Source organism: Mizuhopecten yessoensis, unplaced genomic scaffold (assembly GCF_002113885.1).
Source record: "Mizuhopecten yessoensis strain PY_sf001 unplaced genomic scaffold, ASM211388v2 scaffold4819, whole genome shotgun sequence".
In the NCBI taxonomy this organism is placed as follows: domain Eukaryota; kingdom Metazoa; phylum Mollusca; class Bivalvia; order Pectinida; family Pectinidae; genus Mizuhopecten; species Mizuhopecten yessoensis.
The window spans coordinates 868,426-889,164 of record NW_018405737.1 but is presented as its reverse complement, the minus strand read 5'-3'; the positions used below and the strand labels follow the sequence as shown (position 1 = coordinate 889,164).

General features: G+C 34.3%; 1 protein-coding gene across 1 annotated transcript; it reads left to right on the top strand.

Moving 5' to 3' along the window:
- Window positions 1-10,312: 10,312 nt before the first annotated feature.
- Window positions 10,313-20,408, top strand: LOC110449777 (homeobox protein slou-like). Its single transcript, XM_021496852.1, has 2 exons — window positions 10,313-10,813; window positions 18,653-20,408. The coding sequence occupies exons 1-2, from the start codon at window positions 10,426-10,428 to the stop codon at window positions 19,216-19,218; spliced, it is 954 nt and encodes a 317-aa protein (XP_021352527.1). The 5' UTR covers window positions 10,313-10,425; the 3' UTR covers window positions 19,219-20,408.
- Window positions 20,409-20,739: the final 331 nt, after the last annotated feature.

The window sequence follows — 20,739 nt, the reverse complement described above, 5'->3', positions numbered from 1 at the left end:
TGTTATGGTTTATGAACTTAAACGCTATATTTGGTTCGGTACGAACGTGGTAAACTCACTACTTTACCTGCTAGTGTAATTTCATTTGAACTATCAAGATTTAACGATAGTGAGGTCTCTATCAGACAACCTCTGCCAGCAGAGCATGACATTTTAAGTGAACAAACAATGCAACTAATTTACTATCTTGGAATCTAAAACTGAAATTAAATGTATTTTTTTAATGATTATTAAACTTAATGCAAGTTCAAATTCCCTGGGCGTAGACAATGCGCTACGTCAAATAGCATGTCAAATAAAAATTAGCCTGCAATAGGTACAGCCATGTTTTGTTGATTCCGGATTCCTGTTCACCCGTACACGTGTTAGATATTAGATAACGCCAACAAATGTGTACCTTTATTGGCGAATTGTTTATGTAATTTGCTAATTGGTATAATATAATTGACGTTGATATTATAGCGGAGTAATCTCTGGCGCTGATGGAGGCACACTGCCTAGTTACCGGCGTATAACGCAATCGTCTGTATAATCGCGGTTCCATCCCATAAAGACTTCTCTATATTAGATAAAAAGTCACTTTTTCGAAAACGATTTTCAGTAGATAAGAATATGATTAAGCGTCGAAAGTAATAAATGTCACAATTATAATTTTGATAATTAAATGTTGAAAGAAATTACCTGGATTTTCACTTTGATTTTGAACTGTGACTGTTTCAGTTTGTGAATACCATGCGTAGACAATTAAACGTATGTGAATTAAAGAAAATCATACATCAACATGAAACCGGTACCAAACTAATTGAAGCACACGTGTGTCATGTTTTTGCGCGACTGCCTCGGTGAAATAATGCTGTGGTTGTATAAGCTTATCCTCAACTTGTTGCGTGTAAAGTACAAATTAGATTTAAAATTATCGTATTTCCTTGTTTGCTCATTAAACGGGACATTCAAGCAAGTCATAGGTATATTGGCGTTGTGTTATGGCTTCCAACGATATCTTCATTACTGCATCTGAAAATGCTTCATTAAGCTTCATTTTCCTCTTTACTAGAATTTACTTTTAAGTTGAGTTCAGGGCCCAATTTATAGAAACCACTCCCTTGTTCAGACTCAGATTATGTGCCTAAAACTTATGCCTTATTCCAGCGATATATTTCTAAAAAGGATTACAATTTGTCAATGATTTAAAAGAATTTTGAAGAGACTAAAATCCAAATCGTCTCTTCACTGCTTATACTTGACTTATTAACCACAAGCTATGTTTCAGCAAGTTGCCCTGAAATAGGTTTCAATAAGCATGACAACTGTTTCATGAATACAGGTCCACCTGTTAGTCCTACCCTGCTAAAGTCAGAGGTAGTCGTCATTCTGAATATGTCTGGAAGAGAAAAATAAGGGTCATTGTTAACTGGTCTGTAACGTAAGGAGGGTGGCGGTCCAAAATGGTCCATGTTTAGGATGACAGTTGAAGTAAACCAGTAATAAGAGGACGTCTCTGTATGGGGCATAGTTTCGTTATGTAAGCAGACTGCGATTGTAGGTAGTTGGGGTTTTCTCATGCCATTGATATTAACCGTTAGAACCAGTATTATATCACACTCAATGTGAGGTGTATGTATTTGTATCACACTCAATGTTCCATGTGAGGTGTATGTATGTATGTATGTATGTATATATGTATGTATATGTATGTATGTATGTATGTATTTCGTTATTATTTTACAGCAAACTATACGACCGTTCATGACCTAGGTAGAGTCATCGTTAAGCATCAGACTTGCCTATCATTTCTGTCTCTCAACGAAATATTTCTGAGGCAATTTTTGCTTGATTTGTACGTTGGTCAAAAACAACATCAACTCATCATAATATTGGTATGAAAAACGATATACGTGTTCGAATTTTCTTTTTGCATATGCTTGGATAAAAGTTGTTCAATTAATTTCATGGCTAAGAGTAACTTTCCTATTTATCTACGATGATATTTTTGTCGGAATGCATCTATGTTAACAGCGTGAGGTATAATCATATTTCCTGGGTAAACACTTTACCTCACTACATAATATATATCAATGAGTATTGTAAATATCAAATATAAAGATAATTACATTGTTGTGCTAGTATTGTCTGTATTAGTCGTGTGATAACATGTACAAATACACCTAGCGTTGTTGTAGAGACTGATGTCTATTATATATACATGTAGGTATGACGTTCTTAAGATACATGCAAGATATTTGGTTTATATTAGACATTTTACCTGTCTGAGACCCGCTTTCATGTTTTGGCAATCAACATTTAGACCTTCTTAATGAACTTGATACTATGTGTAACAAGTAGGACACAAAGATAATAAAATTGAAATTATGAAGAATTTGTTCGTGTTTTAATTATACATTTATATAACAATGTACATTTATATTACAATCCATCTTATGTTAGGATTAATAATTCTTTTACTATAATGTCGTTAAACATAACATTGTCTATTTGTATTATAATATTTAGATTTCCTGTACAGTCCTAGTTTAATCTAGTAAAAGCAAGAAATCATTATATATATCGTTATACATCTAATGTTTTCTGTAGTTTTGATTTTGCTCCTTGTGTGTTTGATATTTGTTGCTGAAGTGACAGAAAGCGGCAATTACAATTACGAAAGAAGGTCAGCATTTTAACTTCTCTGATCATGCAATACTCTGTATGATTGTTTGCATCCAAAAACAAACTGCATTACTCTTTTAATAACCAAACACTTACATACGTAATACACGTACCGTGTGCACAAATAGAGGAATATTATATTGAACTTTTTGCCACTGCTCCGCAGCAGGGAATTTGTCACTTCAAAGATTCAGTCGTAAAAATGTTAACTTTGGTCACTTCTCTTTACCACTTTTTACATTTCTGAAAAGGTTGCGACCTTTCATGTCTAATGACGTTCTCAGTAAAGTTTATCAAAGTATAGTTTTCCCACATTTTATCTATTGTTCTGTAGTCTGGAGAGTCTGCAAATATTCTGATATACAAAACAATATTGGTAAGAAAAAGGTTAAGATTATTCAGAGCACCAGTTAATTCCTATTCACTATCCATGTATCCCACTTCCAATATATATAGATAGATAGATAGATAGATAATGGAATCGGTCTGTTGAAGTTGAAACAGACTATTGTTAATGATAAAATGTAATCTGAACGACTCAACAGCATTCAGCTGAAATGCATTCCAGAAGTATGCTATACAACTGCGAGAATCATTTTGTTATTGATTGTCGATTTCGCCCCAGCACACATTAAAATTTGATACTACTCTAAATGATATAAGGACAAATGAAATATGATAGGCAATGGAATATGACAAAGTAACCAATTGTATATAATGCTAGTGAAAATGAATTCATAATTAGGAAAGTAAGAACTGTTTGTTGGTTTCCTTCTGCTTGTTTGAAAACCCTGGACACACACATGAAAGTCATACTCATTCGTAGTTCTATTCCTACAAAGTCCTGGTACGTGTCTGCTTTTGTCGTCAGTGATCAAGGTGTTTCTGCCGTTAACCGATGTTCAAAGAGTCCGTATCATTATCGGTGTTCTCCGGTATCACTTCGTCACATTATAACTAGGCCTAAGACAAACACAGTTATGAGCGAGGGTCCCGAGGGAGCGCGGCTGGGGCGAGCTGGATCACCGACTTGAGTCTGCAGCGTCATTTACATAAGTGTAATACTCATACCAACCCAAACACGCTGATGACCGGTATCAAAGAAACGCTAACATTGACGGACGAGTTTATGGTTTATTGATGATTTCAGAAATCATTGATAATTCACAAAGCCTTAGACATTCGCCTACCGACTAAATCCAGTGTAAATATTGTCAAATTATCATAATGAATTTTCAAGACGGTATGCACTCTAGTATGATTTGAATGACTTCCTTCGTACAAACTGAAATGGCAAGGAATTGGCCTCCGTCATTCCCATTTTATTACATGAGATCGTCTATTCAATTGACTAGATTAGTCGAATATCATCACCAGTGGGACACTATTGATCTCACAAGATGAATGGCTACGGCGATGCTTTCTGTACACGAGCGGTATAATTAAAGGATAACAGTGAAGTTAATTGGGGGCCAATTAATCAGTCTCAACACACTACACACCAACCCTGACTATAGCACGTTACACGGACCGCTTCACATACGTACACGTCACGCTATAGCGTCCTCAACATCCGCGACAGCTCATTAGCATAAAGTTATAAAATAAATGGAGTGATTCGGAACAACGAGAAAGTAGACATTGGAGTCATAAAACTAGCAATAGAATTAAGAAAACATCTATGGATTTAAATATTCTTTTGGTTTGTCTAATTGAAAATTAGGCTAATTAATTTTAGAGAAAGAAACAAGGAGGATGAAGCAAAAGAAAATATGCTTTATTACTTAACTCTATCCAACTGGTAATTGTTTGTGGTTTCGTAATTTGATCGGGGTATTACTAGCATTCAGTTATCTCCCCTTGCAACACAGACCTGGCAAAAACTGGCTTGTACATGTATTTCGGTGCCCCCCTAGTGGAACTCCAAATACCACCACCCAATACCAGTGTAATTGGATCTGTGAATTATTTCCCTCGGAAGCATTAGATTAAAAAAACTAAGTGACATTTGCATAACCTCCCCTTCAGATACTAGATTGGCTGTAACTATCTGATAATGGCTGAATTACGTTCCCCCATGAACACTGACCATACATCTGATCTAATGTGTGTCAGTGAACATGAGTTACTGCCCCTTACAACACTAGATTGACGCTAACGATCTGACTCGTTGTAAGTTACATTTAATAGTGCAATGCATGTAAGGTGTATTTATGTTACCTTGAGTATGTCCCCCCTCACAAAACGTGTTCGATTGTAACTCTATGATGTGATGGAGTGTATGTAAGGTGTATTTATGTTACCTTGAGTATGTCCCCCCTCACAAAACCTGTTCGATTGTAACTCTATGATATCTTGATTGATTGTATAGTAAGTGTGTGTCCTTCGGTTACTTCCCTTTACAACACTTGGTTGACAGTGATATTCTAGTGTGATTTAACTGCCCGGTTTTTCATAAATTAATGACAATTAGTCCACAAAACGACGTCGAAAACACTGGTCTTCGACCTTGCTGCCAAACTCACATAACTTGAAGCCCTACCGGACTTTATTAAGTTTGTCATCAATAGCAATGTGTGTTAAAGGAACATTACAACATTTGCTAAAACGTTCATTGGTTAAGTAGATGACAAATGTATCGAGAAAAGAATAGGAGAGTTCCATGAACTTTTGTCATTTAAAAAAAAAAAAGGAAAAAAAAAGGAAAATCGATGACCCTGCGTTGTCTGAGAAACTTTATCGACGGAAATCATGGACTTAGATAGCTAATTCCGTGGGGAAATCTACAATATATTTTTTTATCTTATTTACAAACATTTTGTGTACATTTTAGATCCATTGGAGATAACGTTAAGATAAACACACACAGCATTTAGCTTTTGCAACAACATACATGTGCAAGCATTTCTACACGCAAATACAGAAAAAGACGATATTTCTAAGAATATGACGTTTTATCTTCCCGACATTTCTAACATGAAATCAACAAACGTCGATGATCATTAACATCGTTCATACACAACTAAAGATGGCGCGGAAGATATCTGAAACGTTTGGTGTTGACCAGGGAGACGGCGTTTTGTTGTCATCTGTCAGACGTGACAATTTACTACTATAACTTTTAACAAGAAAAATGTAGCAAAGCTACAGGACACCAAACCTGTTTATGAAAATGACTTACTGACAGTCCATCAACCACGAGGGAACGAATCCTGCATACTTGAATCTATTTAATCATAATCATATAAATTGTAAATGACATTAATTGTGTTGTTCAGAATATTCCGTTCACACTCAATATCTAGTTTAAACCGCACTTTTAGGCCAAATGTCAATGATTTGGTAATAACGTCATCTTCTGAGAGAGTGAATCCGGGACATAAGACGATTTACATAAAAGATCCTTCACACCTTTTGTCAAAATTGCAGCAATTTTTGCATATGTTTCTTTTGACAATGTACCTATTTGACTATTTTGGATAAAATATTAACCATTTTCTAGGTTAAAGGGTCAATCGTATCCCCCCGCCCCATTGAATAATATTTATTACTTCTCGAGACTGCAACGAAGACATATTTTGCCACAACGCTGGGTTTTTTGGTTGTTATCACAGATTCGTTTTATACAAGTGAAATATGTTAAATAATTCTCCAAAAAACGGAGGTTAATTTTCCCTTTTGTTGTTATTTTATGAAAAGCATTGAATATCTATATATATCCATATATACAACATTTGATGTAGCGCCCGATCTAGCAAACATAAGCCACTCTAAAGCGCTTTATATTACATACATATACAATTAATACAATAAGCATATACATGTACATTAATTCAATACAATTTTTAATGAGGAATTCGCAGGAGCTGCCTTATCATGCGCTAACTACTAGCCATATGCCACCTGGCTAATATCTCCTCATATGTATATGCCTGCGTGTGTGCTGGAAATGTATACGTCATGTTGTCTGTTTGTGGCGGGACCGTGCTTCAAACGGTATCATTTATAGTGCCACCTCGCTTGAATGCTACAGCACAGATACCGCAACATCCACCCCAGACAAATGTATACTCCATCTGGGTTGTTGGAGTTGTGTGGGCAGGAGAAAAACACTTTCTCTGAATATTCATGCGTACGACGACTTTGGGGATCGAACCTCGGCCGCATGGAAGGCCGTAGTGTTAACTTTGACCACTCGACCAGTCCGCCTATATTGTGGACTCTTTCAAATCCACTTCCGTTGATACCCCATGCGTGAAAGCCTTCTGGGAAATTAAAGCCGCATACTGTCTTCAACAATATGATAGTAAGCTCTACGGTATCTGTAATTATTATAGTTTACTAGTGAAATATCATGTATTTTCCATTTGATAAAACATACCATAATGCAGTGAAGATATACGAAATCTTTTAACTTCACATGTGAAGACGTCACTCTTAGTATGGTCCAATCTGAACGGTACATTCTATTCTCTGCGTAAGCTTCGATGACGGCAGAATAAGTGGTTGTGTTATCTACCTTTGCAGCATACATTTTTGTTTTTACATAACTACACAATTAATATCATTTTTATCTGGAAATCTTACCAGATGATAGCAACACATTCAAAATGGCGCTCTGTATTGTTGTCAAGCGTGACGTCGTAAGAACTTGGCGTGGAAAAATACGCTACACATTCCGGCGCTTTTCTGATGTAGCAATATTTGCGTGGCGTGACGCGAAAAAATGTTAGAAATAGAAAATGCCATGGTTTTCCCGTTCAATGCGAATTATTCATTTCACTTGTAGAAAACGAATATGTGATAACAACCAAAAAAACAGTTTTGAGGCAAAATGTGTCTTCGTAACAGTCTTGAGAAGTAATAACTATTATTGCGGGATTGACGCATTAACCAAGAACACGGTTGATATTTTGGTCAATAGAAATATATTTGTTATAATCGCTGCTTCTCTTTCTCAGAAGATGACGTTATTACCTAATCGTTGACATTTAAACGTACATTTGCGTGCTTTGTGACATATATTGAGTAACAATAGTGCTAAATGCAAAATTAACGCCATTAACAATTTATAAAATAATTATAATTAAATAAATTCAAGTATGCATGATCCGTTATCTCCAGGTTGTTGGACTGTCAGTTAGTCATTTTCATAAAAAAATATTTGGTGTCCAGCAGCTTTGCTGCATTTTCTTGTGGGGAAAGTGTTTTCATACGCATTCAAAACCGCTTTTCAGAAACTATCGTTTGCAAATGAATTGTATTCGAATGTCTTATTTACATTGTATCTCGACTTTTTAATATTCCTATTAAAATGGAGATGAACGATTTTGTGTGAAGGTAAGAATTCAAGATCGACTCCTATTATCACGTGACGATAACTCATGATCAGTACTGTTTTTGACCAGTAATAAATGCCCTTGATATCATTTGAATATGTGTTCGTTCATTCATATTTAAGTTACACTCAACTGTTATATCAGATGATGTGTGGTCTTTAGATCATTGTGTAATTCCATTATAGCAGAGACGTATATATCACAATGTATATGTTATATATAGGTATCTGGTTATTGATAAAGTTTGACGCGCAATCGACAATATTCTATGGTCCATTAATTTTGTAGAACTGGAAAAGGTAATTTTGTGTAAAACTATGTTTTGACATTTGAATGAACTATTTCAATCAATATCCTAGAACAACGTTTTATACGAACTCTATATATAATGTCGCACTATTATTGGTCCTACGTTATGAGATATTTTTATGTGATGTCATTTCACAACATGCTACATTGATTCCCTGGAACGTGTAATGAAGCGTAAACAGTTGATTTACAAGTTGATCCACTTTTTATAAGACATTGCTATAGTATATAGCGATACACGTGTGAAACATTCCATTACCGACGACACAATACTAAATACATTTGCATGTGCTAAACGACATCATAAATATTTGGATATCATGATCGATTAAAAATTTCCACGTCGAAATCGTCAATTAAAATATCACTCAGTTTAAGCACATTTTATTTTGTTTGTGAATTTAACAAACAAATTTACAAAAAAAAAGACAATCTTAACATTCATGTATATATACATAACAATGCGTTTCATGAATTGATATGGACAGATAGGATCTTGTAAAGGAGGAAACGACGACAAAGGAATGGATAAAGAGGAGAGAAAGAGGACTGGCAGATAGACAGCAAAAAGTGCTAGCTTGTAAAGTGTATGCGATATAAATTCCGATTAGATCAGAACGAATGTTGAAGTCATGAAATAATCTATCAGCATTGCTATTATTGGCGCCATTTTTTACTGAACTTGTATGTTTTTATTTCTATCAAATCGTTACCTTGAAACGATCCACGGCACATTTAGATCTGTGGAAACTGATTACTTCTTATAATTAATTCAAATTAGCCGACTTTTCAACGTTAAGAGAACGTTCAAGTCTTTCAGTAAATAGCGATTTCTTTATAGACTGCAATTGGTATAGTAATGAAGATATGGTGTTTACTTAGCATAATTTCTCATTAACTTACTGCTATCTTAAGTACTAGATTTTTTTTTAAAGTGTATGTAAGCTTTCTAAATAACAACACAATACTAGCAGTTTATATTCAACCGTTCTCTCCAACACTCTGTGTGACGTTAAAAGAATCGTTAATGATATGCATGTACATTTATTTTAATAATAAAAAAAAAACAATTAAGCATTGTGGGGTTTTTTTTCAAAAACATTTTATTGACATTAAATAATCAAAGAGATTGGGCACAAATTCTTACAACGTGCTATAGGGCCATTCTCCCAACAATACAATATACAACGAGTACCAATATCACGTGATGACAAAAAGTTAGACATATAATGTACAATAGAGAGAGACATGAAATGGAATGAGGGTAGAAGTGGAAAGGGGGTCTGGGGAGAGATGTCATGGTTGCATTATTTCATTTTTTTATAGATTTTATGTAAGACTTTACAGTGAGAATAATACCGAAGTTATACTTCAATCAGACATATTTTTTGACGGCTTAAAAACGTTTAATGTATTACGTATATATTGATTTTAATAAATATAACATAGCTATGGCAACACTGTTTATATCTCGAAATGCATAATATATTTACAATAAAGGAGAGTTTAACAAATAAAATATATCGGTTCAATTTATTTACAAATTAATGAAACTGCATACTCGTGCATACATTTAAACAATTTAGACGAAAATATTTCTATAATCACGTGGTTTTTAAATATATCGGGCAAGCATACAATAAGTTAGCCTATAAGATATTAAGACACAATCATAATTAGGTTCCAGTATTTATCAAATCTATGGTAAAGAAAGAAACAATGTGCCTAAATGTTATGAAATAGTATGGTGTTTTCTCCGCCATCTTACCGTTTCCTCTCAAATGATCATCTTATTATAGAGTCAATGGCATCAATTAGTCGTCAGCCAATTAACTGCCTCCGTGAAATTAATCTTTGATAAGCCCTCTACTCGTGACGAAGTGTAACCCATCTGTGGCCGCGCTTAGGCCGATATCGTCTACGCATGCCCAGAGAAAGATGACTCCAGGCGCTCGGTTTAAGACTCTCTAATAAGCCAATCAGAAAAAGTGTAACATCATCATTATGATCGGCGGTGCGACCGACTACTTTACAAACTTTTCATTTATATTCTGTTCGCTTTGGTATTTCACACTTTCACCACCACTCCTCCAGTAGATTGGACAGCCCTATGGAGACCGCAATCAGGACCTCTCCGGGTCACCGGTGTCCGACTCCGGGAAATATCAGTGACGATGGAGATTCCGACAGTCAACATGACGAGTCCGGTTCACTCGATGAGGATATTAGTTTGTCTCCTGAAACTCACACCAGTTCTAATGGATCTATAAACAAAAGTAACAAATCAAAACAATCTCCAAACAACATGCCAGCATCTGAGGCCCAAGGCCCAACCATGCCTTTGTCATTTGCTATGGCTGATATTTTAGACCCTAAGAAATTCACAGGCTGTCCCGTGCCGGGAAAGGGACAAGTCTGGAGTCCATGGAAGGACCATTCCGTCAGGGATTCGGAGGGAAACGATTCCGCTCTGGAAGAGGAACAGTCCGAGCATACAGGTAGGGAGCAATGACAGATAATTTGTTTATATTTCTCATCAATAAATTATTTATCTATTTTTACTTTTCTATTATTTTGTTTTTAATTTATAGTTTTACATTTCTTAACGCCTTTTTAAAATTTTCTAACTTGACATAACTTTTGTTACATTCAGTTAATCAAAATAAATAAATAACTTTTCCTTCAAGAAAATTTACGCCACGTGCGGACCCTTGCACATAATTCGCGTTTTAATTTGCAATTGGCACATTGAGACTTATTTATTTATTTGTTTATTTTATTCTTCTTTTTTTATTCATTCATTATTCGTTTTGTAAATTTATCGTTGAATAAAAACAATGTTATTGAAATAAAAACTATTGCTTCTCGCAACTCAATTCTAAAGTCGAAACAAATGTAGTTATAATTGCATTAATGTTAAATTATTTCATACTTTGCGGTAAAATATTTCACTTATTTAATAACCCAGCCATATAATGAAAATTTTCTCAACAAATAGATATAATAATTTGTTAAGCGATTAGATACAATAATATTTTGATAAAACACATCCGCATATTAATTTGACAAAGCACATAGACATTATAATGATACATTAAAACCCCTTGACGCAATATTTCATTTTAAATAACTTTTCACAAATCTGTGGGTTAATTTGATCTGCTAAGATATTGGATCTTTTATATTGTTATATTTGGTAAATTAACAAAAGACTAACGTCGAAGTAACTTCACGAAGGTTAAATAAAAGCCAAGTAGAAATCGAATACTACACATTATTTTAATGGAGAATGTCTCGAAATACAACAAATTAATAACAATTTATTTTTTATTTTGAAAAACATTTTTAAATACATTTTAATTTTCATAACATTTTAATTTGCTATTAATCAAGCAACACTTTCATATTTATGCGACATATGTTGCATACTTTGAAATAAAATTACATTCATTTGAAACGAAATTTGTTTTTGTCAGTCAGATAGAAATTAATATATTTAAATGTTTTGATGCAGGTCTAGCTGTTATTACATTTACATGGAACCATCATTTAAAACTCATAACAATGTCTGTCATATTTAATACGAATGATCTTTCATAGTAAATCAAATAGTCCATCTCCTATAAAATATAACATACATTTAATATACCAAATATTTCACAGGCTATCAAATATTACAATTACACACCAAATATTCCACAGCCTATCCAATACTTCATGATTAACCAAAGTTTGCAGAATATACTACTTAGAGACTCTTTCCTGTTTAATACGAAGGACTCACAATGTTTATTCACTCTGCAACATTTGCTGAAATATATAACAAGTGATGAGTTTAGCAGTATACACCAGACTTAAAGTGTACTCTGAACGTTTTGCTATATCAAGCTTAAAAATACTTCATTTTATACAATAAAGGGCCAAGAAAGTGGGAACGTTATAGTTGACTTCGTTGAGTAGGTATGTGATATTGGACTGTACATATGATCAGCCTTTCTCGTTGTTATTATAGGATCCCATAACATGTAACAGTACATATTTGTAAACTAGATGGACAAGCCGTGTGTGAATATAAACCTTTATAAAACATTAATATATGGTTTATTTACATATGTATAATAGTTCAAGAAAACCAGATGAATACCAGCCTCCGTAAATTCGTGAGGATTTGAAATACCCTAGATTTCCTGTGTGGGGTCGGCCTCTTCTATATTTTAGAACATTATTAACTGAAATTTTGTGGACTTTTATATTTCCTCTCAATAATTTCAGGATTAGATTTTCTGCAATTTGTCCTCTTTTACAAAACTTAAAACTAAATGCAGTTTTGAAGTTGTGTACGTGTTTTACTGATCCAATTAACGCTTAAGGAAAATATACCCTCTAGAATAGATCTGCTTTTTAGAACTGAGAATGTTCAGGCTTTTGATATCATGGCCTGGTATTAATATAGGTTCCAGAAAAAGATACGAGAATTTAGTCGGTGTTAATTACGACCAGACAATAATGTGTATAATACTTACTGATGTTCGAGTGCCTGTTTACTGTTAAACTGCAGCAAATGCTACGGGTAGATCGTTCTAAAGTAAACGTTACCCAATCGTCTCAAACATCAAACACGTTTACTTAAAAAATAAATCGTCGAGTTTTGAAAAAACAAATTCAAGCAGTTAAATGAAAGATCAGTTTGAAATGAATGGTTTGATCCGGATTTGGTTTCGTGTGTTTGTGGGTGGAAAGATGAAACAATTTCTCAACAAAACGCTATTGATGTATGTATGACCGTAATGTAACGTTATTATATCATTAAACATCTCCGGTCAAGATACTACAGGCTCTTACAGTTGTAGCAACATCCACTGTCAGATCTTTTTAACCAGACTCCATCGACCTCTAAATTTTCTTTTACAAATACCTATGAATTAAAAATACCTATGAAATCATATTTTTTAAATCTTATGAACTCATTTTTATAGGGAAAATTCAAATACGTCGTTCATTGAATTGACGAGTGGACCACGCTCCATGATATGTCAAGATGAAATCGCATAAATGACCGTCTGTTCTAAATTAGCACATTGTACCACGACTTGCTTATATGTACGTAAATAATTCAGCGTGACGCAAGTTGTAATTAGTGAGAGATCCCCCACACATACAACACTGAGTCTCTGTGTCTGTCATAGCCTATCTTACATTGACATCAGTATTGGCGAGAAATCACCCGATCATCCTAACCCAGAAACATATCAGTACCCCGTTAACACCGCCGTCTATTAACATCTAGTGTCAATTTCATTGTAAATAAAGACGTTACCCTTGTTTTAACCACTGTGCTAGATGATTATCGCCAATTAAGATTAATTAACGCAATAAAGATAAATAAATTAAGCGTTTAGCTGACGTGTGAGCAGGGACAGACGGGTCTGGGCAGAAGGCCTATTGGGACACATACACCATCTGGAAACATTTCATCTCGGTATCAGCTCGCCCGAGGTTCGGATTCGCTACTTAAGTTCCCCCGTATGAGAATGAAGAGGTTCCCAATTAACTTAAAGTTTACATTAATTATATAAGTACAGAACAACGATACATAAAACCTTGTCACAGTTGGTTTAGTGGTGGCGTTGTTGGACCGTGACCAGGATAGCTCGTCTTCTTTAAGACCTCTTTACCCCCAAATCATAGATAAATAGAACGCATTTGTGCGTATTTTACCAAGTAAACACAACATTGGTCTTTTGACTCTGAAACCCCAGGACAGAAGCCTTTGTCAACAGTATATGTATTAAACCGATTATCTACCATCGCCCCGAACAGGTTTAGTAAATCATTAATGTTTAAACATTCACACATATACTTAGTAATTGGATTTGTACGGTTATTTCACGACCCTATGCCCCGGGCTACACATAACTGACCCTCGATCAGGTGTACTTTGTACGATATCACGGGAAACGGCTGAAGCAGGTGCGTGGACCTTGTGGTAAAGACGTCAATGTACCTAGTATTGTACGAACTTGTGTGCAGTACCATTCTGGACGTTGCCATTTAAATATAAAATGAAAAACGGCGCCCGGAAATTTGAGTTTGTGCTAAAAGATCACGAAGTTTTTCTTTAAAAATAAGGGATATAGAGTTAAATTCAAAATATCTTATTTCCAAACATTTACGAAAAGGACTGGACACTAGCTCTCCGAATTCATGTAGCCTGTTCCTGTTATAAATAATTTCTAAATCAAAAATCGATAAAACATATCACGTGATCGCGGGAATTATAATAAAATATAAATGATCATTACATACGGATACTGACAGAAATAAAAACAAATATAAAAACAAGGCAAAAATTAAATGAAAGTTGGAATCACTGAGAAAATAAATAAAAACTCTAATATTACGTACTATTTCGATCACAACCGAAACTGACATCACCTTTAGAAAATTACATCGGGTGTAATAGCACAGGTACACTGTCCTAGGTTAGCGATAATTACGAAGGTAAGCACAGTGGTATAACTCTATAAAAGAATATCAAATATTTACCGGGTTTCCTTTCATCTTATTAAATTACGGTAGGTTTTAGTGTGCATCAATTAACTACACGCAATAAAACCAGGTTAATATCATAATGACAAGTTAGAAGGGAATTTTTAATTAATATGGTATATTTTAAACAAGCAATCATCGATTACTTTTGTTAACGCATTTTGGAACAAATTACTTCTATTTTTGGATCAAAGACTAACGGGCGGTTGTGTTCCCACTAAAACCTATCTGTAATTTGTGGAGACCGACCTCTGTGATATGAATCAAGAACTCGTGTCGGTGGTTTATTAAAGTTTCCTATTTACATGGAACATAGTGTCTACACGGGGCGCTCGATGGAGCACGCAACTGTTGGCAGTTCTCACAAGAAAGCACTTGTTTAGTCACTTGACCTATGTATGTCAACTTTTGCAATATGCATTTCTGCAACTCATAAACTTAGCTGTTTAGGATAATAAAACTACCGTAAACCTAAACAAAATGACAGACAATTTGGTTACATGAATTCCAATAGGGGGTGAAATGTTTTCACACGTTTTCGCAATGCTTTCAAAATAGCTGTAGAAGTCGTTACAAGCATGAGTTTGACCCCCTCCGCGGGTCGTCGGACCGACACCAGCGACAAGTGCCTGCGCCACATGTCTCTGTCACTCAAATGTCAAACGTCCACATCCGCGACGCGCATCATTTAGTTCCGTTTACGAGGGTGAACGGACAATTAAGGGTTTCTGACCACCTCCCTCGATTTCCCGCCAATGCATCCTCTACAAATAATTCCATTGAAATGAATTTATTAGCGTACTATTTCTAGGAAGTATGGGAAAAGTAAAAAAAAAAAAAGGTATTCTTTAAAATGTAAATAAGTCTTTGAATGTACATGATTTATACGCATATAATGTATACACATTTTTTTTTTGTGAGATATATGTTGCACATGTAAATTTACGCTGACAAACCGTGCTTATTCACGCTACAGTAAAAAGGTCTATATGTAAATTCGCCCGGATCTTATACCAAAACAAAATAACACACCAAAAACCGTAATCCGTAAACAGGAAAATATATATTGTGATCTATTAGCGCGTAATCTCATTAAAATGGTGAGTAAAACAGATATTATACGTACTCGGTGAATGCCTCTAATCCGGATTGCAAACGTGTTCGTTCCACAATGTGATGTGAACCTTAATGCTATGACGTAATATTATACGAAAAATTCAAGCGAATCGCTTTGGAATCTCTTTGATCGTTAATTATTTTCTCCTTTTAACATTACCGAAAATACCGCCGATTTACGTTGGTTTTTATCATGTAAACATTGAACACATGAGAGAGAGATTGGACGTCATTATTTGTTACGAGTTATACAACTCAAATAAATGTACAAAACTTTGTTTTCTTCAAATATTAAATATTTACCATGACGGTATTTAATGAGTTGGACAAGCAATATGTCCAGATAAATTAAGTTACTGAATTAGAATAAAACAAAATTAATTAAAACATCATATTATAAAAAGTTGTACATAATATTTGCAATGCAATACTGTTTAGTTTTACAACAGCAAACTTGAAACATTTATATACTTATACAATATATATGAATATCTTACAAAATACACAATCGGAAAACCGTATATTTAAACTTCCCTAATCGTTCGGAAGTAGAGATTCGATTCTATTGATTTTATCAAAAATATGTTCTATGCGGCTGGTGTTTTTGCGAGTTGATGCTAAATTATTATTGCTAACTACATTACAGATATCAAGATGTATTCGTCAGAAGCTAGATTATTTTAACTACGGTATTTAATTACTTATATACAGTACTGATATCTACATAGAGGGCATATTTACTACCAATTAAAAAACAGGAAGTTGATTTATTCACTACATTTTCTCTTTTATTAAGTTTATTTTGTTGCATTTGTATGCGGAACATCAAAAGCGACGAAGCAATTTGCGCTGGCGCAGAGATTAAGTGCCGTACAACAAACGCTAGCTAGGCATTATGAGGCGCGTCATCGCCGATCTGAACAGATTCCACCACGGGCATATTTGAGCTTGAAAATAAAAACGACATAAATTTTGAATAGTAAAGGAATATTCGTATTTCATTAATTGCAATTCAAAAATGTAAAGAAATGATTTTTTTTAAATGCGGTTGTTTTATTAGTTTATTGACATCTGATATCGACTACCAGCGGGTGGCAGATGTGTGATGTATAAATCTCAGGTCTGATATACAAACTTCAGTCGTAATACGAATTCGTGAATTAATGTTATTGTTTATAAATATATTTTGATAATAATTTTTGTATTGTACAAAGAAAATAAAAATTATGTTAGTTTATTTCCAATTGACCCTAATGGATTCTGTGGTAGGATAATTATAAAGCTACATACTTTAATATTATTTGATGAAAAACACTTATGTATGTTAATTTATCAGGTAGAGTGTATTATATTGGGAAAGTATTTTTACATTTTTTCTTTAAATTCCAGTACATCTTCACAAATTTTGTGTTTATAATAAATATATCGACTTTGCAAATATGTTATTTGTGAATCTTACTTTCATTATCACACATACATAAATAGATTTGCACAAGATATTTTTGATACAATAAAAGAGGCCTCTCTATACGGAGTTATTAGAGACTAGAGATATGTATAATGTACAGATAACACGTAAACTATTAAATTAAAGCATATGATATATAATATAAGTCCTCTTCTGTCTTATATACTTTTGCAGGTTTCATTAAATTGTCAACACAGTGTACAATTTCGTATGTGGGGTTGGGGATGAGGGTGAGGTTGGGATTTTGTGGTGGGATAAAGATGAAGGCGACGACGATGATAATTAGGATGCATAGCAGTTAATCAAACATTTTCTTTTAAGATAACATATTTTCATCGTTAATATTGTTTAACTATCAACGATTCACCATGAGTAAGACAAACAGTATGCATATTGTCTTGTGTAAATATCTATAGATTAAAAAAAAATGATTCGGATTATCAATTTACCTTTATTTTTTTCTCCTTTTTTAAATAAATTAATATTAATTTTATTTTATTTTTTTCTCCAAACAATACGAACTTACACGTTCAGTAGCGTATGCAAGTCAAATTATATGTGGACTTGAAGGAATACTATCGATAAATACATGGTCTGAGTACGGAATTAGATCTAAGTCCGTGGTCTGAGTGACTAAATACGGACCTGGCAGAAATAAAAATAAAAACTATTTTGTAAGTTATGCTTCGGTGTATATGCTGATTTTATCAAAATTTGAATTATACGAAAGCAAATATAATTTATGCGAAAACAGGAAGCACACATTTTTACAAATAATTTGATTGCCTGAATCGTACAGCAGCCTGTTAACGTATACTTTACCTCTCAAACGTCATGGCAATGATCTCCAAGTGCGTCATTAATTAAGAACAAATTAACTTGATACATAATTACATACTTAATCCAATCTATTTCACACAACGTAGTAGTGTTATTTTTATAGTGATATACAGTGCAGTAAGTACGTAACGGGGCTGCATACACGTGTAGGAGGACTAGTGAGAGAACAATGCTTATAAATCAGAAACGGGCTGTTTTTGAATACAAGGCTTTGCCTTCAATCTTTCACTATCAATAACTATAAAATCGCAATTTATTAACTTCTTAAATTATTATGTCACATATATATATACACGAATATTTTCATTCCACGGTAGACCCTTGCTGTTGACGGTTTTAATAACTGTTCGTTTTTTGTTTACAGGACCGCTTTCAAGTCACAGAGTTGGATCAAAAGATGAAAGAATCGACGTGGATACCGACGATAACTCGCTGTTAGATGATACAGACGATATGGAAAATGATATTGGTGAAAGCGACGGCGAAAAGGACGATAAAAGGTGTAAAAGCGGATTTGACTCATCAAAATCAGCCGGAAAACCGAGACGTGCGCGCACGGCATTTACATATGAACAACTTGTAGCATTAGAAAACAAATTTAAGACCACACGATATTTATCTGTGTGTGAGAGACTTAATTTGGCATTATCTTTAAACCTCACCGAAACGCAGGTAAAAATATGGTTTCAAAACAGGAGAACGAAGTGGAAGAAGCAGAACCCTGGGATGGATGTAAATAGTCCAACTATTCCACCATCTCCCTCGAGTTTATCATCATTTACCTCCCCTTATTCTTCGAGCATGCTCTATGGACACCCCTACCTGCCTAGTCACAATATAATGGGCGCATTAGGACTTCTGAGAGCGCACCCCGCTTACTCTGGACAAAACCACCCCGTGTACTACCCATACTTCAGTCAGAGTACATAGTTCAGGTTGTCATCGCAATATTTCATCATGTGACGTCACTTTTTCCAATGCAGTGTTTGACTCTTATCGTTCGTTCATCACAGAAATTCGCACGGAACTAAAAGTTGTGTAGAGATTTTATTTCAATTTTACTCAACTTTATCAAATCTATCCCATGATGTCTCCTGGCGGCCCAATGTATCCCAGCATCCTAATAAACATAAATTATAAATGGTTGCTCCAAACCTGTAGTCCCAAGGTGTGGATACATGACCTCCACATAGCACAGAGGCGTATTAGTGCTGGTTTACACATATCTATATATACATACAACCGTACCTAGTACGTGACTATATCAACCGTACCTAGTACGTGATATACTTATTACGTTTTTACGTGACAGATACAGTGTAAGAAGCAGCCATGACTGAACAGCATTTTCGTTTTTTATATTTGTCTTTTCCTACGTTCTTCTTTTACCCCCGATAGTCTGTATTTCCTCTGTCTATACATGAAACATCGTTATTGTGTTAAAAGAGAATCAAATTTTATGTGTTCACAGTCTAGTTCAATAACACTTGAACTACATGTTACAGTACTAAACAATTGGCTATACCTTTGATTGCGAAGTTTCCATACCTAAACTTATTAAGATTATCATTATATAATGATACTCTGTTTATCGTAACATTGCAAAGGGCGGTGATAACGCCATTATTATGTTATTTATAGTGATCAAATTCCATTTACCTGTTAAATATCTCGCAGATTTTGATTTTGTGACTGGGTATTTAGTTGAAGTACAAGTAAAAACATTATGATTGAAATTTTTTTACTACAAATTAAATGTATTATTTTTTATTTAAATTCCAAATATATAATTTGCAATGAAAAACATTTATTTTCATAACCTGGAAACTGGATTTCCTTTACATGATGACAAAAGCTTATATAACAAAAAATAATGGATTTGTTGCCAATCTTTATATATATACTACTTTAAACATGTGAAAAGTGTTGGAAAGTGGGAGTTGTATAACTGTTGTGTAGGGTGATGGGGCCGGGGTTGGTTGGGGAAAGGGCAGGGGAGAGGGAGGGGGGACGGGGCTATATATACTACGTGATTAACGGAATATCTTTATTGTTGTTATTTATAATTATGTCTATGACACTGTTGTTAATATTACATGTCAAAATATATATAAAATATCACTTTGATCAAACAATCATGTCTGTCATCTTTTGTTTTGTCCCATTTCCGTCTTGCTAGTAATCAATATCACATGTTGACTATAGTATTACACAGGAGAGCCACACAATGGAGTTGGCTGGTTGCGGGTCCGACATTTTTTGTTTTTAAATCTCCCTGATTTATCAAATCATAACCAATACTTACAGAGAAATACGAGCCAGCAATGCTTTCAATAGTGAAAACATCAGGGCTACTTATTTATCAAAATGATGTATCTTACTCTTCCCAGTTGTTGGTATAAGAAATTGTTTCTAAATAAAATATTGAATTATTTAAAATTTTGAAATCGA

Bases quoted from the DNA above. Each gene is read 5' to 3' on its own strand.
- LOC110449777 (XM_021496852.1), top strand. From the start codon at position 10,426: ATGGAGACCGCAATCAGGACCTCTCCGGGTCACCGGTGTCCGACTCCG. The intron at 10,814-18,652 runs GTAGGGAGCAAT...TTTTGTTTACAG, and splicing joins GGAACAGTCCGAGCATACAG to GACCGCTTTCAAGTCACAGA.